Source organism: Ranitomeya variabilis, chromosome 7 (assembly GCF_051348905.1).
Source record: "Ranitomeya variabilis isolate aRanVar5 chromosome 7, aRanVar5.hap1, whole genome shotgun sequence".
In the NCBI taxonomy this organism is placed as follows: Eukaryota; Metazoa; Chordata; class Amphibia; order Anura; family Dendrobatidae; genus Ranitomeya; species Ranitomeya variabilis.
Window position 1 is genome coordinate 213,029,023 of NC_135238.1, and position 22,963 is coordinate 213,051,985.

The following is a 22,963-nucleotide window of genomic DNA, read 5'->3' on the forward strand; positions in this document are numbered from 1 at the left end:
GATAGTTCAGGCAGAGGTTTTATTATAATAATTATTAATACATCAGAGGAAGGCTGGATGCCACTGCAACATGTAGTATTTTTAACGGAAGATCTGTGGTTAGTTCTCCAAGATGTTTGGAACAATCTCCTGCCGAGTTTCTTCAAAACCTGTGTGCAATTACTTAGAAAAATTGATGAAGTTAAAGGGTGGTCACACCAAATATTGATTTGATTTAGATTAATTTTTTTTTGCTTACTCACTTTGCGTTTTGTTAATGGATAAAAAATAAACTATTAACACTTCTATTTTTGAAAGCATTCTTACTTTGCGGCATTTATTACTCATCTGCCTAAAACTTTCGGACACTACTGTACAATATATGGCCAAGACAAATAATACTTGTTTAATTACCTCCTATAATAAGGAAAGAGACGGATGTTACACCTGACATAAGTGACAAAACAGGTTCGGGGAGTTGGGCTGATCCCTTCATCAGTTCTTGTCTTTATTCAGAAGCAGCTAAATGTGACTTTCATTTCAGCACTTTCCAAGTGATACTTGCCTCTGAGTTGGTTTAGATCCTAATTTTGTTTTAAAATGTCATATACATTGCTCACAAGAGATCCCCTGAGCAACGACGGTAAGTGAGAAAATGCAAAACCTTCAAGGAGGAGTAAGAGAATGTATTTCATTGTATCGTCTATGTATTGGCATTACTGCTTGTAGATTAGGATTGTGTCTCTATTGTGGAATGTTAGTACTGGCAGCAAACTTTTAATATGATGTCAAGAATGTGATTCAATTGCACTATGTGTATATGCCTTCAGCCTTCAGGCTTCCTTCACACAATGTTTTTCGCTCCTTTTTTGAAGGTTTGCAAAAAAATGCCATGAGTTTCATGTTTTTACAAATGTTTTGGTTGCCCTGCATTATCCCCACGTCCTTTTATATGGATTCTTCTTATAGAGAATGATGGAAAAACACATTAATAATTCCATACCTAAAGCATGTTGTGCTTTGAAGAAAAATAGAAGAGTTGTCTAGGACTAACATATTGATGTCCTATTCGAACACAATCCATACACTCGCACCTGAAATCTATTGGGAAGGGAGGGTATTCCTACTATTCCCATCACAAATATCCAAAGATGGAGGCTTCCTTACTGATTGCTGCGGGTCCTGACTGTTGGGGGTTCTGACATTTTTGCAGAACCCCATCTTGAATGGAGCAGAAGTCCCCATACTGGACAGCCATGGGAAACTGGCAACATAAGGTTATCAAGAATGTTTTGGGGGGCAGTGTTTTCTTTCTTTACAGTATACCATTTTTTAAGGCATTGTTCTCCATCTGTGCAAAATTTCAGGAATGAATTAAAAAATCACTGGAATACAATTGATATACAAAACATTATGCAAGAGCTGCAATGAATCATAAAGTTAAAAGAAAAAAAATCTCCCGATGACAAGTTGCTCATAGGATGATCTGCTTTATCAGAGCCAAGAAATGTGTTGTAATATGTGAAGGAATTTGAATGCTCAATTTTTCTGCAGCGCCTCCACAGGGAAAATGAAGCATTACACAATCCCTATGTAATGCTCATGTAATGTACAGACATGCTGGGTCCTCCAGAACTTTTTTCTGCTAGGACTCTCAGAGACCCAAAAATGGGAACCCCTCACAGAGAACTCAGAAATCATTAATATGGTCTATAAAAAAATGAGTTTTCTTGACCACATAACCCCTTTAAATTTAGGCACAATTAATTATTGTCAGTTGACCCCCAACAGACTGTGCATGGTATAGATTCATGATAGATTTTTGGCCTCAATTAAACTCAGACTTTTCTGAACTTGTAACTTGTAGGTTAATTCTAAACTTTAGATCCATGAAAGGAGAGGAATTGGAAACATCACGTAATCGACTGTCCAGCCAAGTGGCATTGTGTTTTACTGTGCTGGAAAGAAAAAAATCCCTTGGCTTAGATATTTAACCTTCAGCTCTTTACGCTTCAGACTAACATGAGATTTATTGACCGGTATTAATTGTAATTCTTGATTTAATAAGAAATGCAGCATATTAGTGGCCAATGGCAAAGATAGAAAAAGAGGGAACCACCCATTTTCATACCAACTTCTTCACTAACACCAGGTTCAGATGGCAGTATAAAAAATGCTATGTGTTTTATATATATATTTACAAGTGTTTATGTGGTCTTTTTTATGCACACGTGCTCTACTATGTATTTTTTTAGTAGAAAAGTATAAAACGTTTGGAAAAAAATATTTGTAGCGCATTTATTAACTACCTATTAACTTAAAGGGATTATCAAGGACTGAAAATATTGATGATCTATCAAAGTCGGCTCTATACACCAGGCATCCATTGTACATGTTTGTCAAGTGTCGGCAAGAAGTGAAAGGGGTATTCATTAAAGTTCCCACAACTATCTAAGGATGGGGGGATAACTTACGGATCTCTGATGGTCAGCCTGCTGGGGGTCCTGAGACCTTTGCAGAACAGATGTGATGGGCTTAATGTGCACATGTGTAATTGGGTGGAGGAGCTGCATTTTATTGCTTACGCTATTATGGTTCATTTTACCCACCAGAATAGTGCATGCTGCGATTTTAATGGTCGGCATGGAAGAACGTCATGTTGTGTCTGGACCGGCCATGAGTCTCTGGACCAAAGCTCAACAGGGAGGGCAATTTAAGTTTTTAGTAGGGGTTACACTGTTTAGATCTGGCACTCTCCTAGTAGACACATTAGGAAGGGATTAACTGAATAGATATTAGACCTACATAGTCTGGTTAGGAGGAGATTAGCAGCCTGAAGACAGAGTCTGGAGGTGAAAGTGTTTGGTCATCCATTCTGAAAGTAATGTGGCTCCACTATATGGGGTCGGCATTTTTTTATTGCACCCTTGGATAGAGTTTGTGTATCCCATCATTCTCCCATCAATAGCGCTATTAGGCCACTATTATTCCTACTGGTGGTTATTATGGTATTGGGGTAGATGCTGGTCCATCGTGTGTCACATCCAACATTAAGCACAAAACATTGGCAAAATCAAATGGTGTCCTAATCTTTATTATGTTTGGAAATGGGCCAGTTGCTCTCTGGAAAAAGGTTAGTCCGGGTCTGTTCTCTGCAATTGTCCTTTTTTTGCAGCCCAAATTTTGGTTTGTGGTGCAATACAAAATGATATATTGCTATTCAGGGTGCAATTGTGCCAAACCCTGTTGGGTGAGAGATTTCTAGACAAGACAAGATACCAGCAGTAGTGTAAGTGGATGGAGGAGAGGAATGAAGGTGCATCAGGATAACTGAGCGCTGGCTGGACAGAACCGCAGAGAGTCAGGCGACTCCTCTAATCAGCATTCATTCAGGTATAGCGTGCATTCCAACACGCCAATCTCATAGCACCTAGTCACATTTTCAGTTTCTTTTCCTGATTTGTGGCTTTTACTATTTCCTTCTTGTCAGTTTACTTCGTAACCACATCGTACAAGGTTTCGCTCCCACTAGCGAACAGTATCCCATCATACAAGAGAATCGGACGCTATATACAAATGACCCTAGGCTCAAACTCTGCTGCATGTGTGATGCAACTATCATTCTCTCGCACGCGGGAATCAGAGCACAGGTGCAGTGAAGATGGAGAACTTAATTTTTCCATCTCCAACATTGTGTGAATCTGCGCTCAGATGATATCCGAATACAGTCTGATGTTTTACATACACCCAGAGACTTATATGGGTGAGCGCAATTCGATATACGCTGCCAATCACAACATGAAGCAATTTTTTGTCATGACAACTCGGCATGAGAAAAAAAACATTAGTCAGCACGGCTCCATGATATAACATTGGAGAGAGTGCAGTCCAATGAAACACCGGATAACACTTGTCCGAGTTATACGCTGGCTACTCGACAGTGTGAGCAAACTCTAAAACTAACGGTTTCCTTGTACTGTATGATATGGACATCTTGTGTATGACCCTACCTCCCTCCTCACTGCATAATGAGGCATAAAATCTGTAACAAACCCCCCAACTATCCTTTTGTAGTGCTGCTCTTCTCATTTGGGGCACAGACCTTTAGAGTTCCTGCCGGATACAGAGCACAGGTGGATCACATCTTCTACACCCCGCATAGTAATGTTCCTGGTAAAATACATATTACAAAACAAACAAATGTAGTATAATAACATAACAAATCAAACAGTGGTGTTTGGAGCCTCTCGGCAGAATACGAGTGGAATAAGAGCAATTAACTGAATTTCATTGTTTTTGGAACGTTATTCTGGATGTGTTTGATGTTACTTGGGATGGAAAGTCGGAAACATGGACTCCACCCTTGACACTATGCCAGTCACTTCATGAGCTGGAATCTGAAATTGTCAGGAACTGTCAGAAGGAGGAAGAAATTGTGTGATCTGTTAAATGATCACCATGCTTGAACTATGTGTTAAAGGAGATGTCAGATATCCAAAAATGTCACCACTCTGGTACGTGGACTATGTCAGGTAGCGCAGTTCATCTGCATCCAAGTAAAAGGGTCTGAGCTACAAACAGCACACATGCCTGACCTCGTTTTCCCCAGTTCTTGTCAGAATAGCAGAACAACATTACTTTTAGTATTATAGAAGTGTTTTAATCCTACCCTCCGTCCCACCTGGGAACATCCCTGATCTAACTGGACCACTTTTGGGCCTGGGTTCCCCAAACCCCATGCCTTTTTGTTCAAGAATAGCAATAAATTTACCAGGACTGCTCCTGAAACATTGGGATAGTTCTGGCATTTTTTTGGAAATTTGGCAGCAATGGTATAGGATTATCAACCAGCTTTCAGGGGACCACTTTTTTATAGAGAGGTGACAGACCCTGTATATAATACTCATATAAACAGTGACTACCAGGCCTGCAAGAAAACAGAACATCTGTTGGGCCGAAAAAAAAGAATGAGCCTGCAGCCCACAAGACGAATAGTGGTACAGGAGATCCAGGGGTGAATGACTGTCCGTGTATTTCATGGACATAACAGGTCCATGTGACAGGTTTTACAGAGAGGACCTTCATTCAGGCACAAAAAGGGAATCTAAAGCAGATTGCCCCTTCATGTCGTTCGTCTACCCTTAGTAGACGCAGTCTACTACGTCGGAGTGCCCGCCTCATTAGGTGTGTGTACACTCCCGACAATGATGCACATCAGAGTGCATGTACGCTCTGCCATCACCAATACAGTATATGGCCCTGTCGGAGCATACATCCAAATCCCATTTTGCGGGGGGATTGGGCGTAAGCCCCAAAGGGGTCCAACGAACGGGTGCCGCACGCAATGTGAAAATACCCTTACAACAATGAAAAAATATAAAGTCTTTTTCCAGGAACATAAATAAAATCTAAAAAGTGAACATAATTGGTTTTGCCACATGACTAACCGTCTAAAATAAAAATAAAAAAATATAGTCATATCTATACCGTACAGAAGAGCTAAAAAAATCCTAAAAGGATTAATATTAATTAATTAATATGGTCACATCGCCTTCTCAAAAAGGTGAATAAAAATGCATAAGAAAGTCGTATGGACCCCAAAATGGTAGTGATTAAAACTACAGTTCACCCTGCAAAAAAATTAGGCTCTCATATATTCCATATAAGTTATTATAACGTTTGGGTAGAGAGGAGGAAGGAGGGGTCCATTGGGACTTTACTGCCCACGGGTCTTCATAAACCTGTATCCGGCCTTGCACACAAGTCATGCTCCACTCCTCATCTGCTCCGTAACACAATGTGCCGCAGTTTTTATAACTTTGCCCTTTATTCTTTTTAGCTCAAATTGATCATTAAGAAAGTTATTATCATGTTCTGCTCTTTTTTTTTTTTACAGGACTTTTAAAGTCCATTTCTCCACCACATTCTCGTGAATCAAGTACCCAACTCCTAAATGTTGGGAAATTCGCAGTCTGATTGGGCTTGTGGTTGCTCTCACCATAGTCGAATTCACCACCCCCCTCCACAGTCCAAAACAGCTGGCAGAAAGTTTCTTCTATCTCTTCCTTGTTCTGTTTGAAGCTGATCCTATTACAGTCTGCACTTTTCCTCTTGGCTATTATATAAGCTGACTGTAGACCAGAGTCTGTGCTGCAAAGATCATGCAGTCGTAGTAATAAAGTATCCTGGAAGAATTGCCGGTGAGCCTCCAGGACTATGCCCAGCCTCACCTCTGGATTTACTCCACTAATGTTTAACTATTTAGACTGGAGCTGTTGACTGGTCACGGGATAAATAATATTTCAACTTTTTTCTTTTTGCCTTCTCTGCTCTCCTTCACCCTGGATCAGGGGAATACATTCCTCAGAAGGAACCAGATAAGATGAAGGTAAGTCCACTGGATTTTAGGATATTTCGTCACTTACAAACCTAACCTTGGATTGGAAAAATGGATCTCTAAGTTGTCTTCCCTGATACAAGTTAGTAAAAATCTGATTTTAGGATTAAAATTTAAGTATCACTTATTGCTAAGCTGAAAGTTCAGGAATGTATGAATTTCATGAATTTTTTACCGAAAAATAAAAAAACTTCTGCATGTGACTGGGAAGGAGATATGATTGTGTTCATGTGTTTTGCAGACGTGGGTGAAGTGGTTGATCGGACTGCTGGTTGGGGCAGTTGTTGTGGTTGCCATAGCTGTCCCTGTGGCCCTGCTTGCAACTAAAGGTAAGACAGATGCTTCTGGGAATAGATTTGTAGAAATAGAGGAAAGTCCATGGTGGAAACTTAACAGAAATGGAAAATGACAAATATACTGTATATATTTGCATTTTTAGATTTTTACTGTCCACTCATAGGGATAGCTATATAAATATAGAGAAAGATTGGATGTGTTAGAGCCGAAAAATTAAGATTCAATCTATGTCTTGATCTTTTTGGGGATCAAAAAAGCCTTTTAGCCAATAAAATAAAATATGACCATTTACAAATGGGCATTTATATCGTGGGGGTGTAGCTATAGGGAGTACAGATGTAGCAGTTGCACACAGTCCTTGGGGTATGAACTGGTGTAAACCCCCGTCTGGCACATAAAAGAGACATAAATGGCATTGGTAGATAGGGGACCTGGCAAAGACTTTGTGTTAGACCCCTAGGATCTTTTCTTTATCCCTGTGCTTAGTACATTAGTGTGATGATGAGTTAGGACATTGGGTTTAAAGAATACAATAAAATACAATAAAAAAAACTAAAAGAAAATATGTATTGGGATATTAGAAGCAAATTAGACCCGAAATCCGTCACCAGATTACAGCTCGATATGATTTATCAAATATTGTTATTATTATTATTATTATTATTATTATTTTATTATCATTTATTTAATTTTATTTTTCAATATTTTGCATATTTCATTTGTATTATTTATATAGCAGCACAGGTCTAAGCCTAGTATAGCCCCACATACACCACTGATAGGCAGCTTTTCGTGCATACTGAATATTTGTAGAAAGCTGCTAATCAGTGGTGGAGGTAGGGTTGGACTAGGAGGCACGAGACATCTAGTCCTGGAGTGATAATCTCTTGCTGATATGTCTGATTTTATAGACACAGCAACACACGGCCTAGTAAATGACACATCACTGGAATCAGAGTCTCAGCCCCTACATCATATCATTTATGAGACAACCCTTATGTCTTTGTAGTTAGAATGTAGACACAGGATCATGAGTAATTGACTTTTTTTATTATATGTATTTGTAAGTGTAAAACATAATGTTGAAATTAGGTGAATAATTGTGGCCATGAGGCTCAGATCTCAATGGATCTACAGAACTGAACTTAGGGTATTACTAGGTTCTACGGTGAGATAAATGCAATTCAATAGAACCGCGGGGGTTGGTCCACATCTTACACTTACAGATGTAAAAATGCAACTTTTTTTGCGATTTCCAAAACAGACGCACTGAAAAACATAAAAGTTTTAAAAAATACACTAAAAATAAATATTCAACGTTAGACATGAGCAAGTACATTCAAGTGAAATTGAACTCTCCTTGGATTTAATAAATTCGTGTTCTACTGAATAAACATTTATTGCAATTGGCTCCCCAAAAATTCCGCAAAAATGGTGACCAACTTGCCACTATTTTGCTGAACCATAGAGGGCTAGAAATAGGTTAGAAAAAAATTAATAATGCTCATTTCACTGGGCACCTGTCCCGCCACCCCCACAGCCTGTCACCCGAACCTCCACAACTCCTCACCCCTTCTATTTACCGTACCCCGTTGTATGCATCTTCTTAAGCCTGCTTTACATTGGGCAGGGGCTTCCGACTCTGACTAGGGATCGGGCAGCGCATGAGATAATGCTGTGATGTCACGACGTGCCCAGTAACGGCAAATCATGCGCTGACCAATCAGAGGCGTAATAAGCGCCAAAACCCCGGCCCTGAGCGAAGCAGGCTGAAGAAAATACACACAATGGGGGAAGGTGAAAAAAAGAGTTGCGAAGGATGGCGGTGAGCGGTGCGGTGAGAATCAAATTTTTTCTGTACATACTATGTTTATTATGCTATCGGGTCTGGAGAAACCTCAGTTCATAATAAAGAACATTTAATATTGAATTTCCCTGATGGATTAGGAGATTTGCCAAATTCGAAGCACTAGTTAATTATTAAGATTCTATATGATCTTGGAATCAATAGGGCGACTTGTTTTGTGTAATCATATGTGTTTAAGGTCAATCCAATTATTGCAATTGTAACTTGGTCAAATATAATAATCATACGATAATGAGAAATTGATCGAGAAAGGTTGAATTGAATGGAGCCAAGTTTTTTTCTGCGACCTACGTAACTACAACGTCTTCTTGCCGATTAAGCTATAAAATGTATCTTTGGTCGGTATTTCACTAACTCTCTGCTCAGTCATTCATTACATGTGGGAAATGCACGGCGAATCCAATTGACCTACAACTCGTTTTCATTCCAATCTGATTGTGAAGTTCAACCAAAGTTTATAAATACTTTCTGTCAACTTTGCAATTTTTTTTACCTTGTTTGTAATCAGAGGTATTTTATTTTTTATATTAGTTAATTCTTAAAAGTTATTTTACTTAGACATTTATTTTTAAATCTACAATATAACCGTGTCAATTTGCTATACTGTCATCCCGACTAATATGTCTGTTTTAGTAAATACTTTTAATAAGGATGAAATAACAATACTGACTCATCTTTTGTAGACCTATTTTGTGCCGTCCTTCTGTTCTTACTCCTCTAAATTAAATTTTGTAATAAATAAATTAATAGGGGTTACTAGTTGAGGGATGTGCCTGCACAGTCTGAAAAAGGTGTCCAATCAATTCTGAGAGTTGGAGAGTGTTCAAGAACACACTCCTTAAACAAGAGGAATAATAACACCCATTAAAGAGGTTTTACAAAAAATGTCACTGCATGTAAGATGGACGCTATAGAGCCCCATTTTTGGAGACCCAGAGCCCCATCCTTAGGATCACTAGAGATTCCAGTTAGCAACTTATTCCCTATCCTAAGAATGGAGAATAAATTGTGATTTTGGGGAAATATTTTATAGGAGGAGTAATAAAGGAACAGCACAATACAGAGTTGTAAGAAAAGATAATCAACAATATTGTTTGGGGGGGATACTACTGTAAAAGAGACATGTGAAAAATGGTGGCAGACTCTATTTTTTTCTACATTTTGGGCTTCCCTACTAATAATTAATAGGTCTATATAAGTGCAAGGGGTGAATGGTGTGAATCCTTCTTAGGCTGAGGTCACACTTGCCGCCGGCAGTTCAGCTGCATAAAAATACATGCAGCCGCACACTCCAGACCCGAGTGCCGGCGGCAGTGCCGGGTATTGAGGTGAGAGTCTCACGCGAGTTTCTCGCATTGCAGTTGCAAGTGTGACTTCGGCCTTATGAGAAGAGACGACCGTCATCCCTAGATTCTTCATTTTGAAGCATCTTGGATATTGTTTTTTAATTAAACCTCCTCATACTCCATGGTGTAAATCATAAGCCTGAACTTATTCCAGGACATTTAGCAGTGTGTGAAATGGTTCCGGGCAAGTTTTTTTAGAACTGCTAATCAAATCTCAAAATGTTTGAATTCTTGTGAAACTGTGCATTTCTGGAAATTCATCTCAAACTCCACCCCCCTCGGATCAAACCGCTCAACTCTAATGGCTTTAATAGGTAACATGGAATATTCACTAATTACAAGACCCGGCCACAATATAATTCATGAGGTTTAGTAGAGGACAAATTTAGGTACGTTATAAGTTATAGGTTATAGGTATGTTACAGGTTATAGGTTATAGATTCTGTGATGGGGCATTGATCCAGGGAACTAGTCTGATTGCCGTATGTGGAGTCCCTAGTATGGAGCTATTAGTGTCTGACTCATTAGGTTTTTGCCTTCCTCTGGATCAACATGTTAGGCTATAGGTTGAACTTGATGAACTTATGTCTAAGGCTAGTTTCACATTTGCGTTTAAAAACACAGCGTTTAAAACGCAAACGCAGGTGGTGAAAAAAATGCATGTAAACGCGTGCAAACGCTGCGTTTTTTAGACGCATGCGTTTTCTCATGCGGTTAAAAAGCGCTGCGTTTTGACGCGTTTACATGCGTTTTTTCCTGCGTTTGCATTTTTGAAATGCATGCTGAGAAGTGTGTGACAGCTGCTAATCATCAAAATCATCTAGAAAACCCACTATAAATAGAAATAGCTAGGGTTGGGGTTAGGGTTAGGGTTAGGGGTAGGGTTAGGGTTAGGGTTAGTATCCCTAGGGTTAGTGTTAGGGGTAGGGTTAGGGTTAAGGTTAGGGTTAGGATCCCTAGGGTTAGGGTTAGGGTTAGGATCCCTAGGGTTAGGGGTAGGGTTAGGGTTAGGGTTTCGATCCCTTTATCACCTTGATGGTGGGGGGTGGCTTATCAGTGTGTATTCTTGTTTTTTTCTATTGAAACGCATGCGTTTAAAACGCAACCAAACGCATGTGCTTAAAAACGCATGCGTTTACATAGACAGCAATAGGTTTTTTTGCGGCAAAAAAACGCCTCTAGAAATTACTACATGTTGCATTTCTGCAACCAAACGCAAGCATAGAAACGACGCATGCGTCGTCAAACGCGGCAAAATGCATACAAAAAAACGCATGCGTTTTTAATGTTAAATATAGGAAAAAAAACGCATGCCTTTTTTTGCGCTAAAACGCAGCGGCAAAAAACGCAAATGTGAAACCAGCCTACCTTCAACCTCAGAAACTATAAATTGCTGAAACACCTCAATTTGGAGACCACTTGTTCTTGGGGGATTTAAAATTTGGATATTTGGGTGAATAATGTATGGTCTGTGTGAGAGTTCAATCAGCAATTTACATATAATTATAAATTAATTTGTCCTGTGGTGCCTAAAGGTTGTCCAAAAGATTTTTCTGGAAGGTCCAATATAGCTGAGCTCAATATAGCAAATGCATAATGTCCAGTGATCAAAACCCGACTACGCTAATATCTTTTCAGTAACTGAACTGGTAAAAGATCATTGGCGCATTTACACTGTCCAACCTGCCAATCGGTAGCGTGAAGCCGATGGAGGGCAGCTTAATAACCTGTATAATCTCTTCACGACTTCATTTTTTTCATTTTCGTTTTTAGCTCCCCTTCTTCCCAGAGCCATAACTTTTTTATTTTTCCATCCACATAGCCGTATGAGGGCTTTTTTTATGGGACAAGTTGTACTTTTGAGTGACATCATTCATTTTACCATGTGATGCACTGGTAAGCAGAAAAAAAAAAATCCAAGTGCCTTGAAATTGCAAAAAACAGTGCAATTCCACAATTGTTTTTTGGGGTTTTTTATTTACCATGTTCACTATATCATAATATTGAATATAATTTGCCAGGTAACTACAAGTGCACAGATACCAAATATGTATAGTTTTTTTTTATTTAAGTGGTGAAAAAAAATTTGGAAATTTATATGGAGCTCAGAATGATCATTAATACGATCATTCCATGAGCACAGATTATCATTGTTATTGGCAGCACATTACTTGTTTACAAAAAACTGTAAGATGCCAAAAATTATTTTTTTTTTAAGCAAGCTTACAAATATTTTTTTTATGACAAATGAGTATTTTGCTCATTTGTCAGGTGATTGGCAGCCTGTTTAAACATGCGTTCCTAGGAATGTTTGTACCCGATAATCGACCAGTAAAAATGCATCCTTAGAGATGTCTTGAAAGATATATGAAGTTCAAAACCCATTGGTACAGTCTATCTTCTTTAAAGTAATTTCTAAACACAGTTACAGGAAAGAAATATATCTTGGTACCGTGTTAGCCAGTAGATAGCAAAATATTTAGAATTGAGAGTCCTCAGTGGTTGATACCTTTTAATGGCTAACTGAAAAGATGGTAACAAATTGCAAGCTTTCGAGACTACATACGTCTCGTATGTAGTCTCGAAAGCTTGCAATTTGTTACCATCTTTTCAGTTAGCCATTAAAAGGTATCAACCACTGAGGACTCTCAATTCTAAACACAGTTAATCTTTCATCCCAATAATTCCCCGACAATTGGTTGTATGATCTTAGAAATTACAAGGGTGATAATCTTAGTAATTAGGAGTAGTGATGGAAATGTCCTCTTTTGTGACCCATGGGAAAAATCCAGCTGGCGCACATCATAATCTACGTCCGTACCTTCTTATAATGAGATAGGATGTTTTGGTTGTGGCTGACTCTGGTGTTTTTTACTTTATCATTTGTTTATCTTTACACAGTTCAAGGGGAGGTAGATTACTTACTGGAAAGAAACCAAGTCCAGATATTAACAGCTGTTGTATAACACATTTTACACAGTGCAACATATCTGATGTCTTAATGGATGCTGTTTACTAAGTTGGGACAGAGTCTGGAGATCTAATGATATTGTATGGTTTTGTGTTCTCCGTCTCCTTTCAAAATTTATAAATATTTAGATATCATACATATTTAAGTATCAATGAATTTATATATAAATGATCGAATATCTATCTATATATAGGCTTGAGAAAGGATACTATATCCGAAACGTTGCCATGCCATTGGGCATTATAGTCCATTTTTTTCAACTTTTTGTGCTGTTTTTCCTTTTTTACTCTCTCTCTTTCTCAATATATACAGTACAGACCAGAAGTTTGGACACACCTTCTCATTTAAAGACCTTTCTGTATTTTCATGACTATGAAACTATAAAAATTGTACATTCACAGTGAAGGCATCAAAACTATGAATTAACACATGTGGAATTATATACTTAACAAAAAAGTGTGAAACAACTGAAATTATGTCTTATATTCTAGGTTCTTCAAAGTAGCCACCTTTTGTTTTGATGACTGCTTTGCACACTCTTGGCATTCTCTTGATGAGCTTCAAGAGGTTGTCACCGGGAATGGTTTTCACTTCTCAGGTGTGCCCTGTCATGTTTAATAAGTGGGATTTCTTGCCTTATAAATGGGGTTGGGACCATCAGTTGTGTTGAGCAGAAGTCTGGTGGATACACAGCTGATAGTCCTACTGAATAGATGGTTAGAATTTGTATTATGGCAAGAAAAAAGCAGCTAAGTAAAGAAAAACAAGTGGCCATCATTACTTTAAGAAATGAAGGTCAGTCAGTCCGAAAAACTGGGAAAACTTTGAAAGTGTCCCCAAGTGCAGTGGCAAAAACCATCAAGCGCTACAAAGAAACTGGCTCACATGAGGACCGCCCCAGGAAAGGAAGACCAAGAGTCACCTCTTCTTCTGAGGATAAGTTTATCCGAGTCACCAGCCTCAGAAATCGCAGGTTATCAGCAGCTCAGATTGGAGACCAGGTCAATGCCACACAGAGTTCTAGCAGCAGACACATCTCTACATCAACTGTTAAGAGGAGACGTTGTGCATCAGGCCTTCATGGTAAAATAGCTGCTAGGAAACCACTGCTAAGGACAGGCAACAAGCAGAAGAGACTTGTTTGGGCTAAATAACACAAGGAATGGACATTAGACCAGTGGAAATCTGTGCTTTGGTCTGATGAGTCCAAATTTGAGATCTTTGGTTCCAACCACCCTGTCTTTGTGCGACGCAGAAAAGGTGAACGGATGGACTCTACATGCCTGGTTCCCACCGTGAAGCATGGAGGAGGAGGTGTGATGGTGTGGGGGTGCTTTGCTGGTGACACTTGTGGGGACTTATTCAAAACTGAAGGCATACTGAACCAGCATGGCTACCACAGCATCTTGCAGCGGCATGCTATTCCATCCAGTTTGCGTTTAGTTGGACCATCATTTATTTTTCAACAGGACAATGACCCCAAACACACCTCCAGGCTGTGTAAGGGCTATTTGACCAAGAAGGAACGTGATGGGGTGCTACGCCAGATGACCTGGCCTCCACAGTCACCAGACCTGAACCCAATCGAGATGGTTTGGGGTGAGCTGGACCGCAGAGTGAAGGCAAAAGGGCCAACAAGTGCTAAGCATCTCTGGGAACTCCTTCAAGACTGTTGGAAGACCATTCCCGGTGACTACCTCTTGAAGCTCATCAAGACAATGCCAAGAGTGTGCAAAGCAGTCACCAAAGCAAAAGGTGGCTACTTTGAAGATCCTAGAATATAAGACATAATTTCAGTTGTTTCACACTTTTTTGTTAAGTGTATAATTCCACATGTGTTAATTCATAGTTTTGATGCCTTCAGTGTGAATTTACAATTTTCATAGTCATGAAAATACAGAAAAATCTTTAAATGAGAAGGTGTGTCCAAACTTTTTGTCTGTACTGTACTGTATATATTGTGATGTACCAACTAGTTGTATTGTGAGAGACAGGTATGTATCGCACAGACAGAGGTCTGCTGGGATCTAATGTCCAGGACAGTTTGCTGGGTCTTGTGGTCCCACAAACCTGTATATTTGATTAGGGCTGGATTTAAGGGTTAACCAGAAAGTCATGGGTGGGTCGTTTTAACCACATACCTCCAGGGGGAGGGGGTTACTGTGATGTCAGAAAGGTCCTATATGCTTCCTGGTTGCACCACTTTGGGAGAAAAGAAAAGTCCATGTGTGAGTCTGGTTGGAGCCCCTGAAAGTCCAGGAAGCTACTGAAGGTCTGGACTAGTGGCAGGACCAATATAAAGGCAGTCTTTGAAGCCTGAAAACCTGTGAAGCAGGTAACCCAGAGCATGGGGAATTGTGTGCACTGATGGGTGTCAGTTATTGAACTGTGCGGACATAACCTCAGTTGAAATGGTCTAATAGGTCAGATACATTTCTCTAAAGTGTGCCGATGTATCCGCTAAAGAGAATGGACTGTATGTCGGTTATGTGATGTTTACATGGCTTACAGTGGTTTATGGTTATGTAATAAACCAGAAATTGACTTAAATGAAGAAACTGTTGCTGTATGTTCAAATATCGCGGCCAAGTGAGTGTACCACAACCCACTATATTTTGAAAGGAGATCATAAACCCATACAATATCTTTAGATCCCCAGACTACGTATATCCATTTTTATGTATAAAATAAAAGTTTTGATTTGTCAGTTGTCTATGATATAACAGCCTCATATAACCAAAGAAGTTGAAAAGAAAAAAAAACGCACGAGGAAATACTATTTCTATTCACATGTACAGTACGTATATCCATTATTCGGTAAATGTCTATTGACAAACTTTGCGGAAATCAATAGTAGAAGCAAATATTCGGAACTTTGTAATATACTGTATCTTATCAGAGAAATATTCTTCCTTCTCCTCTTATCAGCTACTGTTCCTCTACCGCCTGAACTTATTCACTTTGGAAAAAAATACTAAAATCTGTCTTGTTCAAGTCAAGATAGACTGCAAACTCACTGATAGATTAGATTACAGCTTCCAGTTGAAGATTATGAGAAGGAATAATCAGATTAGAAGGAGAGAAACAGAAAAATGGTGATGCTAGTTCTAGTAAATGTTATACTACACAGCAGAGATGGATTCATAGTTATACTATTTATTACTGCTGTATAATGTCCTCCATGCAGCTGCTGCTTTCTAGTAAATAATTATGCTCTTGATTCAAAGCTACACTGCTCAGTACTGATGTATATTATCCTTCTTGCAGCTGCTGCTATATTGTAAGTGCTGGACCACAGCTACACTGCACAGTACTTCAGTTTAATATCCTCCATACAGCTACTGCTTTCTAGTAAATGTTTGTGCTGGATTGACAGCTACACTGCTCAATACTAATGTACTGTATAATGTCCTTCTTGCAGCTGCTAATTTATAGTAAATTATTATGTGTTAGATTCATAGCAGCTACACGGCTCAGTACTGCAGTTTAATGTCCTCAATACTGCTGCTGCATTCTAGTAAATATTTACAATATGTGCTGTATTCACAGCTACATTGGTGAGTATTTTGCATAATGTCCTCAATGCTGTTTCTGCTGTTGCTGCTTCTGAACATGTGCTACATAGAGACAAGAGCAAAGGAATGCCTCATATCTCTATGTGCCATGTATGGGAGACATCAAAACATCTGGTCTCCACCCACTAGCTCAGAGACAACTTAAAATTAGAGATTGAGCCTGCAGCCTAGAAAATTGATTAAAATGCAGGATACGAGTCATATAATTACCATAAATAGTCTATTTTCTCATGTCCACATGCACAACAGCTTATTCTGAAAAATCATCTGAAACAATATTTACACTTTTCTACATTTTCAGAATAATGAATGGGTCTCCTTTCTTTAAAAAAAAAATTTTTTTTGTTAATTTGACGTTTGTCAATGTTCTGTAGTTTTGTTAAGAAGAATACCACTTACATGCATGCATTATTCCTCTTGTTCCATCCATCATAATTAGAAACAGATCTGCTGACACAGATGTGAAATCTAAAAAGCTACAAATCTCTGACCAACTACACATTAGATGGAATTTCAGTTTTCATTTTATCTTTTCATGATTTACCTGTTTAAATATCATCAAAACAGTAAATTCACCTACAAATAACCTCATAGTATATTTGGCATGTAACAGTAATTTATAGTTTGTTTTAAAAAGGTTCTATAGGAATAAAAAAAAAGGCGCTATAAATAAATTGCTGAATAAATTTTATTAGCAAATCACATTAGTCTTGTCTATGGAGGTAATCACTACAGTATATTAAAGGGGTTGTATTGACTTCAACAGTGATGGCCTATTAGGATAGATCATCAATGCCTGATTGGTGGGGGTGACACCCGGCACACAAGCCGATCTGCTGTTCCCAGTGTCAGCGGCAAATGGAACTGCGCAGCTCAGCTCCATCGTCAGTATAGTGGCCGCGGCTGGGTACTGCACATCCACCCCCTATTCAAATCAATAAGGGGTGGAGGTGCAGTACCAGACCACACCCCTATTCAAATCAATAAGGGGTGGAGGTCCAGTACCCGGCCGTGCCCCCTATTCAAATCAATAAGGGGTGGAGGTGCAGTACCCGGCCGTGCCCCCTATTCAAATCAATAAGGGGTGGAGTTGTCGTACCCGGCCACGCCCCCTATTCAAATCAATAAGGGGTGGAGGTGCAGGACCAGACCACACCCCTATTCAAATCAATAAGGGGTTGAGGTGCAGTACCCGGTCACGCCCCTATTCAAATCAATAAGGGGTGGAGGTGCAGTACCCGGCTGCTCCCCCTATTCAAATCAATAAGGGGTGGAGGTGCAGTACCCGGCCACGCCCCCTATTCAAATCAATAAGGGGTGGAGGTGCAGTACCCGGCTGCTCCCCCTATTCAAATCAATAAGGGGTGGAGGTGCAGTACCCGGCCACGCCCCCTATTCAAATCAATAAGGGGTGGAGGTGCAGTACCCAGCAACGCCTCCTATTCAAATCAATAAGGGGTGGAGGTGCAGTACCCGGCCACGCCTCCTATTCAAATCAATAAGGGGTGGAGGTGCAGTACCCGGCACACCCCTATTCAAATCAATAAGGGGTGGAGTTGCAGTACCCGGCCACGCTCCCTATTCAAATCAATAAGGGGTGGAGTTGCAGTACCCAGCCGCGGCCACTATTCCGCTGACGGAGCTGTGAAGCTCCTGAACTGAGTAGTTCCAGCCACTGCCAGACACTAGGAACAGCAGATCCGGGAATCACACTCCCACCGATCACACATTGATGACCTATCCTAAAGATAGGCTCTCAATGTTAAAGTCCAGGATAACTGCTTTAAAATACCATTTTGTTACATTGAGATAAAGCTGTCCTAGAGCATTAGGACAAGTTAGATGCCTGTGAGCATGTGCAGAAGGAACTGCGGCAGCTATGACCTGGATATATAGCTGAACAGTACTGCACATGCTCACAGGCACCAGTCCTACCTTTTTTTTAAATGGAAGCGATTATAATGTAATGTTGTGATTCCCTGCGTAAATAAAACTAATGTGGTTTAATAATTAAAAGTATTTCGAAATCTATATATAATGACATTTTCACAAAGTTTTATATTTTTTCCTATCCCCTTTAAAGGAACTATGTTGCAGTACGAGATACAGCACATGGACCATTGAGGCATTGTTTCCGTAAGAAAGGAAATCCATGATTAGAAAAACATGGCTGCTAACTGTAACGAAGATGGTTCTGAAAAGTTTTGCTATGCAGCAGATGTTACCACTAAAAATACATTTATTAGTCTATTTTTTTTATTTTCTTTCTCGTGGTTGTAGTCATTTGGAAATTAAACCACAAATGCTTTAAAAAAAAAATGCGATTTCATATTGCAAACCAGAATCTGTCAATCTTAGGATATTGTCTATTACTTTTTAATTGTTATTCCCCTGGGCTGTATGGATAGCAGATGCTGTTGGGTTTATAACCCAAACATTAACATAATACCATGACCATTGCACGGCTACAAGTACTTAGAGATGTTTCTCCCGGGGAACGGAAATCTACCGCAAAAGCGTCCAAGCCGTATCATAACTAATAAAGATCCCTTCCGTTCTCAGGGATTCGGATGTTTTTTAAACTTTCAAAACTTCACTAAAACTTTCCTTGAGGAGGGAAGTGAGATTGGAGCTTACTGTAGTTGCTTCTTGCAGCGTATTATAAGGAATTTCTGCTATTTGTTGACTTCATTGCTACAGTAAACTCTTACTAGATCTTCTGGGTTTTTGATAACATTGATAATCAATTGGCTTTTATCTGCCCATTGTATATTCTATTGGTTAGTGTAGGGCTGTCAAGTTGGCAAGTCAAACTTCAGCTGGCCACTCATCACATAAGTGACAGTAGGATGATCTATCTTTCCTATCTCCTGCATAGACAGAGCTACGATTTCACAAGTGGAGTAAGGTGCTGCCAAAATCATCTGGCAGTGGCTTATCCGCTCTTGTATCAATAGGATTGAGTTATTGGATTCCAACCAACGGATCCTTATCTCCTCTGCCATAATTTGATGGAGGAACGTTGGGAGGTCCATATAGACACTAGATGACTTTTATCTAAAGTGTGTGAGAGTCTTACAAACTCCAACTTTTTTCCACACCCTAGCTCCATCTTTGGCTCCCACTCCTTCTTAAATCAATCATGTATAATAAGAAGTACGTACTAGAATATGTTCAAACTCAACAGTTAACAAAATTGTAAAATCAAGCTTTCCATGACAATCAGTACCATCACTACAATTTGTAAGTATGCAAAATGAGAAAGTACACAGAGCTATATAATATGATGATTGCAGTATATTAAGATAATAAAACAATTGCAAAATATTTGCAATTTAAGTATTTTCTTATCCCCTGACTAAGCTTTTTTTTTTTTGTCGTATTCCCAAAGCTATTTTTTTTTTAAGCGAATAGATGCTTCTTCTCTGCTGGCTTGTATTGTTATATATATAACAATACTGAGCAAAAAAAATGTATATTTTTTTACTTTTTTGTTGTAAAGCAGCAGGTTGGGGAATTCTCATTATAACAGAAAGATTAATGGCAGTCCCATGAAGGAGAGATGCTGCGCTATGGAAAATGCACTTGCTGATGATAGCACTCAAAATAAAAACTATGAAGCAAACAATTAAATGTATCGCTTGTGCTTTGTTATGTTCATTGGCTTGGTATACAGTAATGATTTCAGCAGTTATTTGTCTTCAATGAACAACTTAAAGAGTAATTGTCATTTTAATTATTATTTTATAATTGAAGAGTGCACAGGAAAATAAGCAACTTCGTAATGTATCTTATCAGGGAAATCTTTCCCTTACTGGAGTGATCTTTTAATTTCAGTTCATAGATATAATCTGTATTTAGTGAGGACAGATTTTCCCATTACAGAGATAGGAGATGACAGTTGGTGCAGGTAACATTCTATGGAGAGGGAGGAGCTACAGGCAGACACAGACATTCTATTGTAAGATCTCCCGAAACAGCAGCTATAATTCTCCATAGAACTTTATAAGCACCAACTGTCATCTCTTATCGCAGTAGTGGGAAAATGTATATTCACCAAAGATAGATTTAACACATTAATTAAACATTTTGAGACTGAATGATCAGCCCAGGAGAAGAAATAAGCAGATTTCTTTAGTAAGATATATAACAAATCTCTTTAAGTGTAATTGTTTTATTTAACTTTAAAAAAATTATGATGACCCATATAAACTTTAGTTACTAGTTAGATACTGTTCCTATTTATTTTCCATGGATGGTGCTTTATAGCGGCCTACTTTGTCTTAGACTAGTTAAAAAGTTTAATAGTACCATTTTGCAGCATTTCCAACTTTTTATAGTTTATTATAGCTTTTTATATTTGGGTTGCTATGTTATATTTGTAAAAATAAAATCTGTCTGGGGGGGTTCACCTTCAGTATATTTGTTTTATCCCAGACTCATGTCAATATCAAAGATGTTAGGCAACCCAATGGCACCAGGTTGTCGTGGCATTGATACGTTGTCAGAGGGAATCCTACCTTCAGTAAAACCACTTAACTCTCCAGATCTTGATTGACCTATTAAGAGGTTAAAAGGATTGTACAGGATTGAAAAACTTGGTGGCTTTCATCCTCAAACAGTGCCACAGCTGACCACAGTTTAAGTGTAGCATTGCAGCTCAGTCCTATTCATTTAGGTGAAACTGATCTGTAATACCAAGTATAAACAATAGACAGGTCAGGGGATCATTCTGAAAAAAATGATCATATTTCTGGCCTTACACTCAAATTTGTCCTACTCTGAAACTGCTCTCAGGGTTGCCAATTTGAGTTGACAACAATTTTTAAGGACACATTTGAAAACCATAATAAATTATTGATTATAAGTCTAAGAGGAAATGTTTCTCCTTGTGGAGAGTGTTAATCTGGTGTAAGGAGACTTATAGGCAATGCGATGCTTCTCTGGGAATTTAAGTATGCAAATAGCCTCTTTAGAAGGAAGAGGACTTAATATCTGGCTCCACTTATTGGATGTAGTATTTCTAAAAGTCAATGTTGACCCTTTAATGAGCCTTGTCACTTGACTTTGGATAAGAAGCCAAACCAGTAACTCCATTTGCAGACACGTGTTTCAGGGTGTTGCCGCTCCTCAGTGCAAAGTAAAAGATCTGATTTGGCTTCTGATGATAAGTGATAAATGTCTACAGCCCATAATTCTGATATGAAGACACCTGCTGCATTCACTGTAGATTGTAAAATAATGAGAATAAAAGTCAAAATACTGAAGAATTTTCTGTTTCTTCAAAGAAAATCGCAGACACCCTAAATTATTTTTAAGGACAGGGCAAAAAACTGACCTATCTTTTTCAAACTGTCCTATAATTTCTGGATAGTTGGCAACCTTGACTGTCCTGTATCCCATGATACACTGAAAGTTTTTATTAGACTAAATTCAACTTCTATCGATCCAAAAATTACTTTATTTTCATACAACAGTGTGGTACAGCAATGGAATAAAAGTGGGCACTAATCTCTACTAAATTGTACTTTTAAATTGTAAGTTTCTCCCTAATGTAAGGAGACTTATAGGCCAGGCAATGCTCCTTGGTGAAAAGTATATGCTATGAGGCAGCGACAGGAGTTATATTCGAGGGTTGCTATGTGTCCCCCAGGATGCTCACAGAAGCGTATTGAGGCCGCTGGAGTGCATTGCAGTCACAGGCATAGCTCTGATTGCAGTGCAAAATAAAAGTAAGTTTGGTCTTGAGCAAGCTATTTGCCCAAGGCAGATTTAAGAAAAACTGGTATGGGCTTTTATTTTTGGAGTGGACTACACAATGGTAGTGGGGCAGTCCACTTCCTCCAGGCCGAGTCTTACAAGTTGCCCATGGCCACAGATTCCATTTAAAAATCCTGCAGCAAAGGGTTGGGTGTGTCAATCTTCATTTGCAAACTTGCAGAGCAGGTGACTCTGCAAAACTCAGCCTATGTGAGGTAACATGGAGCCAAGAAGAGCCAAAAGGCATGGAATCCCTCAGTGTAGCACGGCGGTGCAGTTGCCCACGGCAACCGGTCTCGGATACGGACTGTCTTAATTCCCGGCTGTGATCCGGAGGATTCTGCGTGCTGTTTCTTTAGTGATTTTTTTGGACATTAAAAGACATTTATGTTGAACTTTCCTGTGGTCCCTGCCTATCTGTCACACTACACCAACCCCGCTGCACTACAATGCAATTAGCCTCTTCCCAGAAGAAAACAAGCTGGCTAGCTAATGCCACTTTTTGGACAAAGCCACTCTATAAAACAATGGGCGTTGCCACATGAAAATCTTCAAAAGCCTGAGACTGGTGTCCTACGTTGCTCTAATGAGAGGCAAGAAACAGTTGGAGATAGAGATATTTTCCTTTTGGAGAAGAGTCAACTTATAGGTTGACTGCCATCAGTAAGTGGCACAAGAAAGCCAGCTTTGTTCATAGTTCTAAGGAAATATACTCCAGAATTGCTATGTTATAGGTGGTAACACGTACAATTCCCTTTGTTAGTACAGCAT

At 39.1% G+C, this 22,963-nt stretch overlaps 1 protein-coding gene across 2 annotated transcripts in view; it reads left to right on the forward strand.

The window, feature by feature from the left end:
* The first annotated feature begins 479 nt into the window (after positions 1 to 479).
* The window catches only part of LOC143784512 (dipeptidyl peptidase 4-like), a 97,610-nt gene continuing 75,126 nt past the window's right edge, over positions 480 to 22,963 (forward strand). Inside the window, exons 1-3 of one of the 2 annotated variants that reach the window (XM_077272832.1) lie at positions 480 to 622; positions 6,330 to 6,367; positions 6,618 to 6,705. In XM_077272832.1, coding sequence (XP_077128947.1) covers positions 580 to 622; positions 6,330 to 6,367; positions 6,618 to 6,705 — 169 coding nt within the window. In that variant the 5' untranslated portion in view covers positions 480 to 579. Of the gene's footprint in view, positions 623 to 6,133; positions 6,180 to 6,329; positions 6,368 to 6,617; positions 6,706 to 22,963 lie in introns of those variants that run through there. The other variant, XM_077272833.1, reaches the window with a different exon arrangement.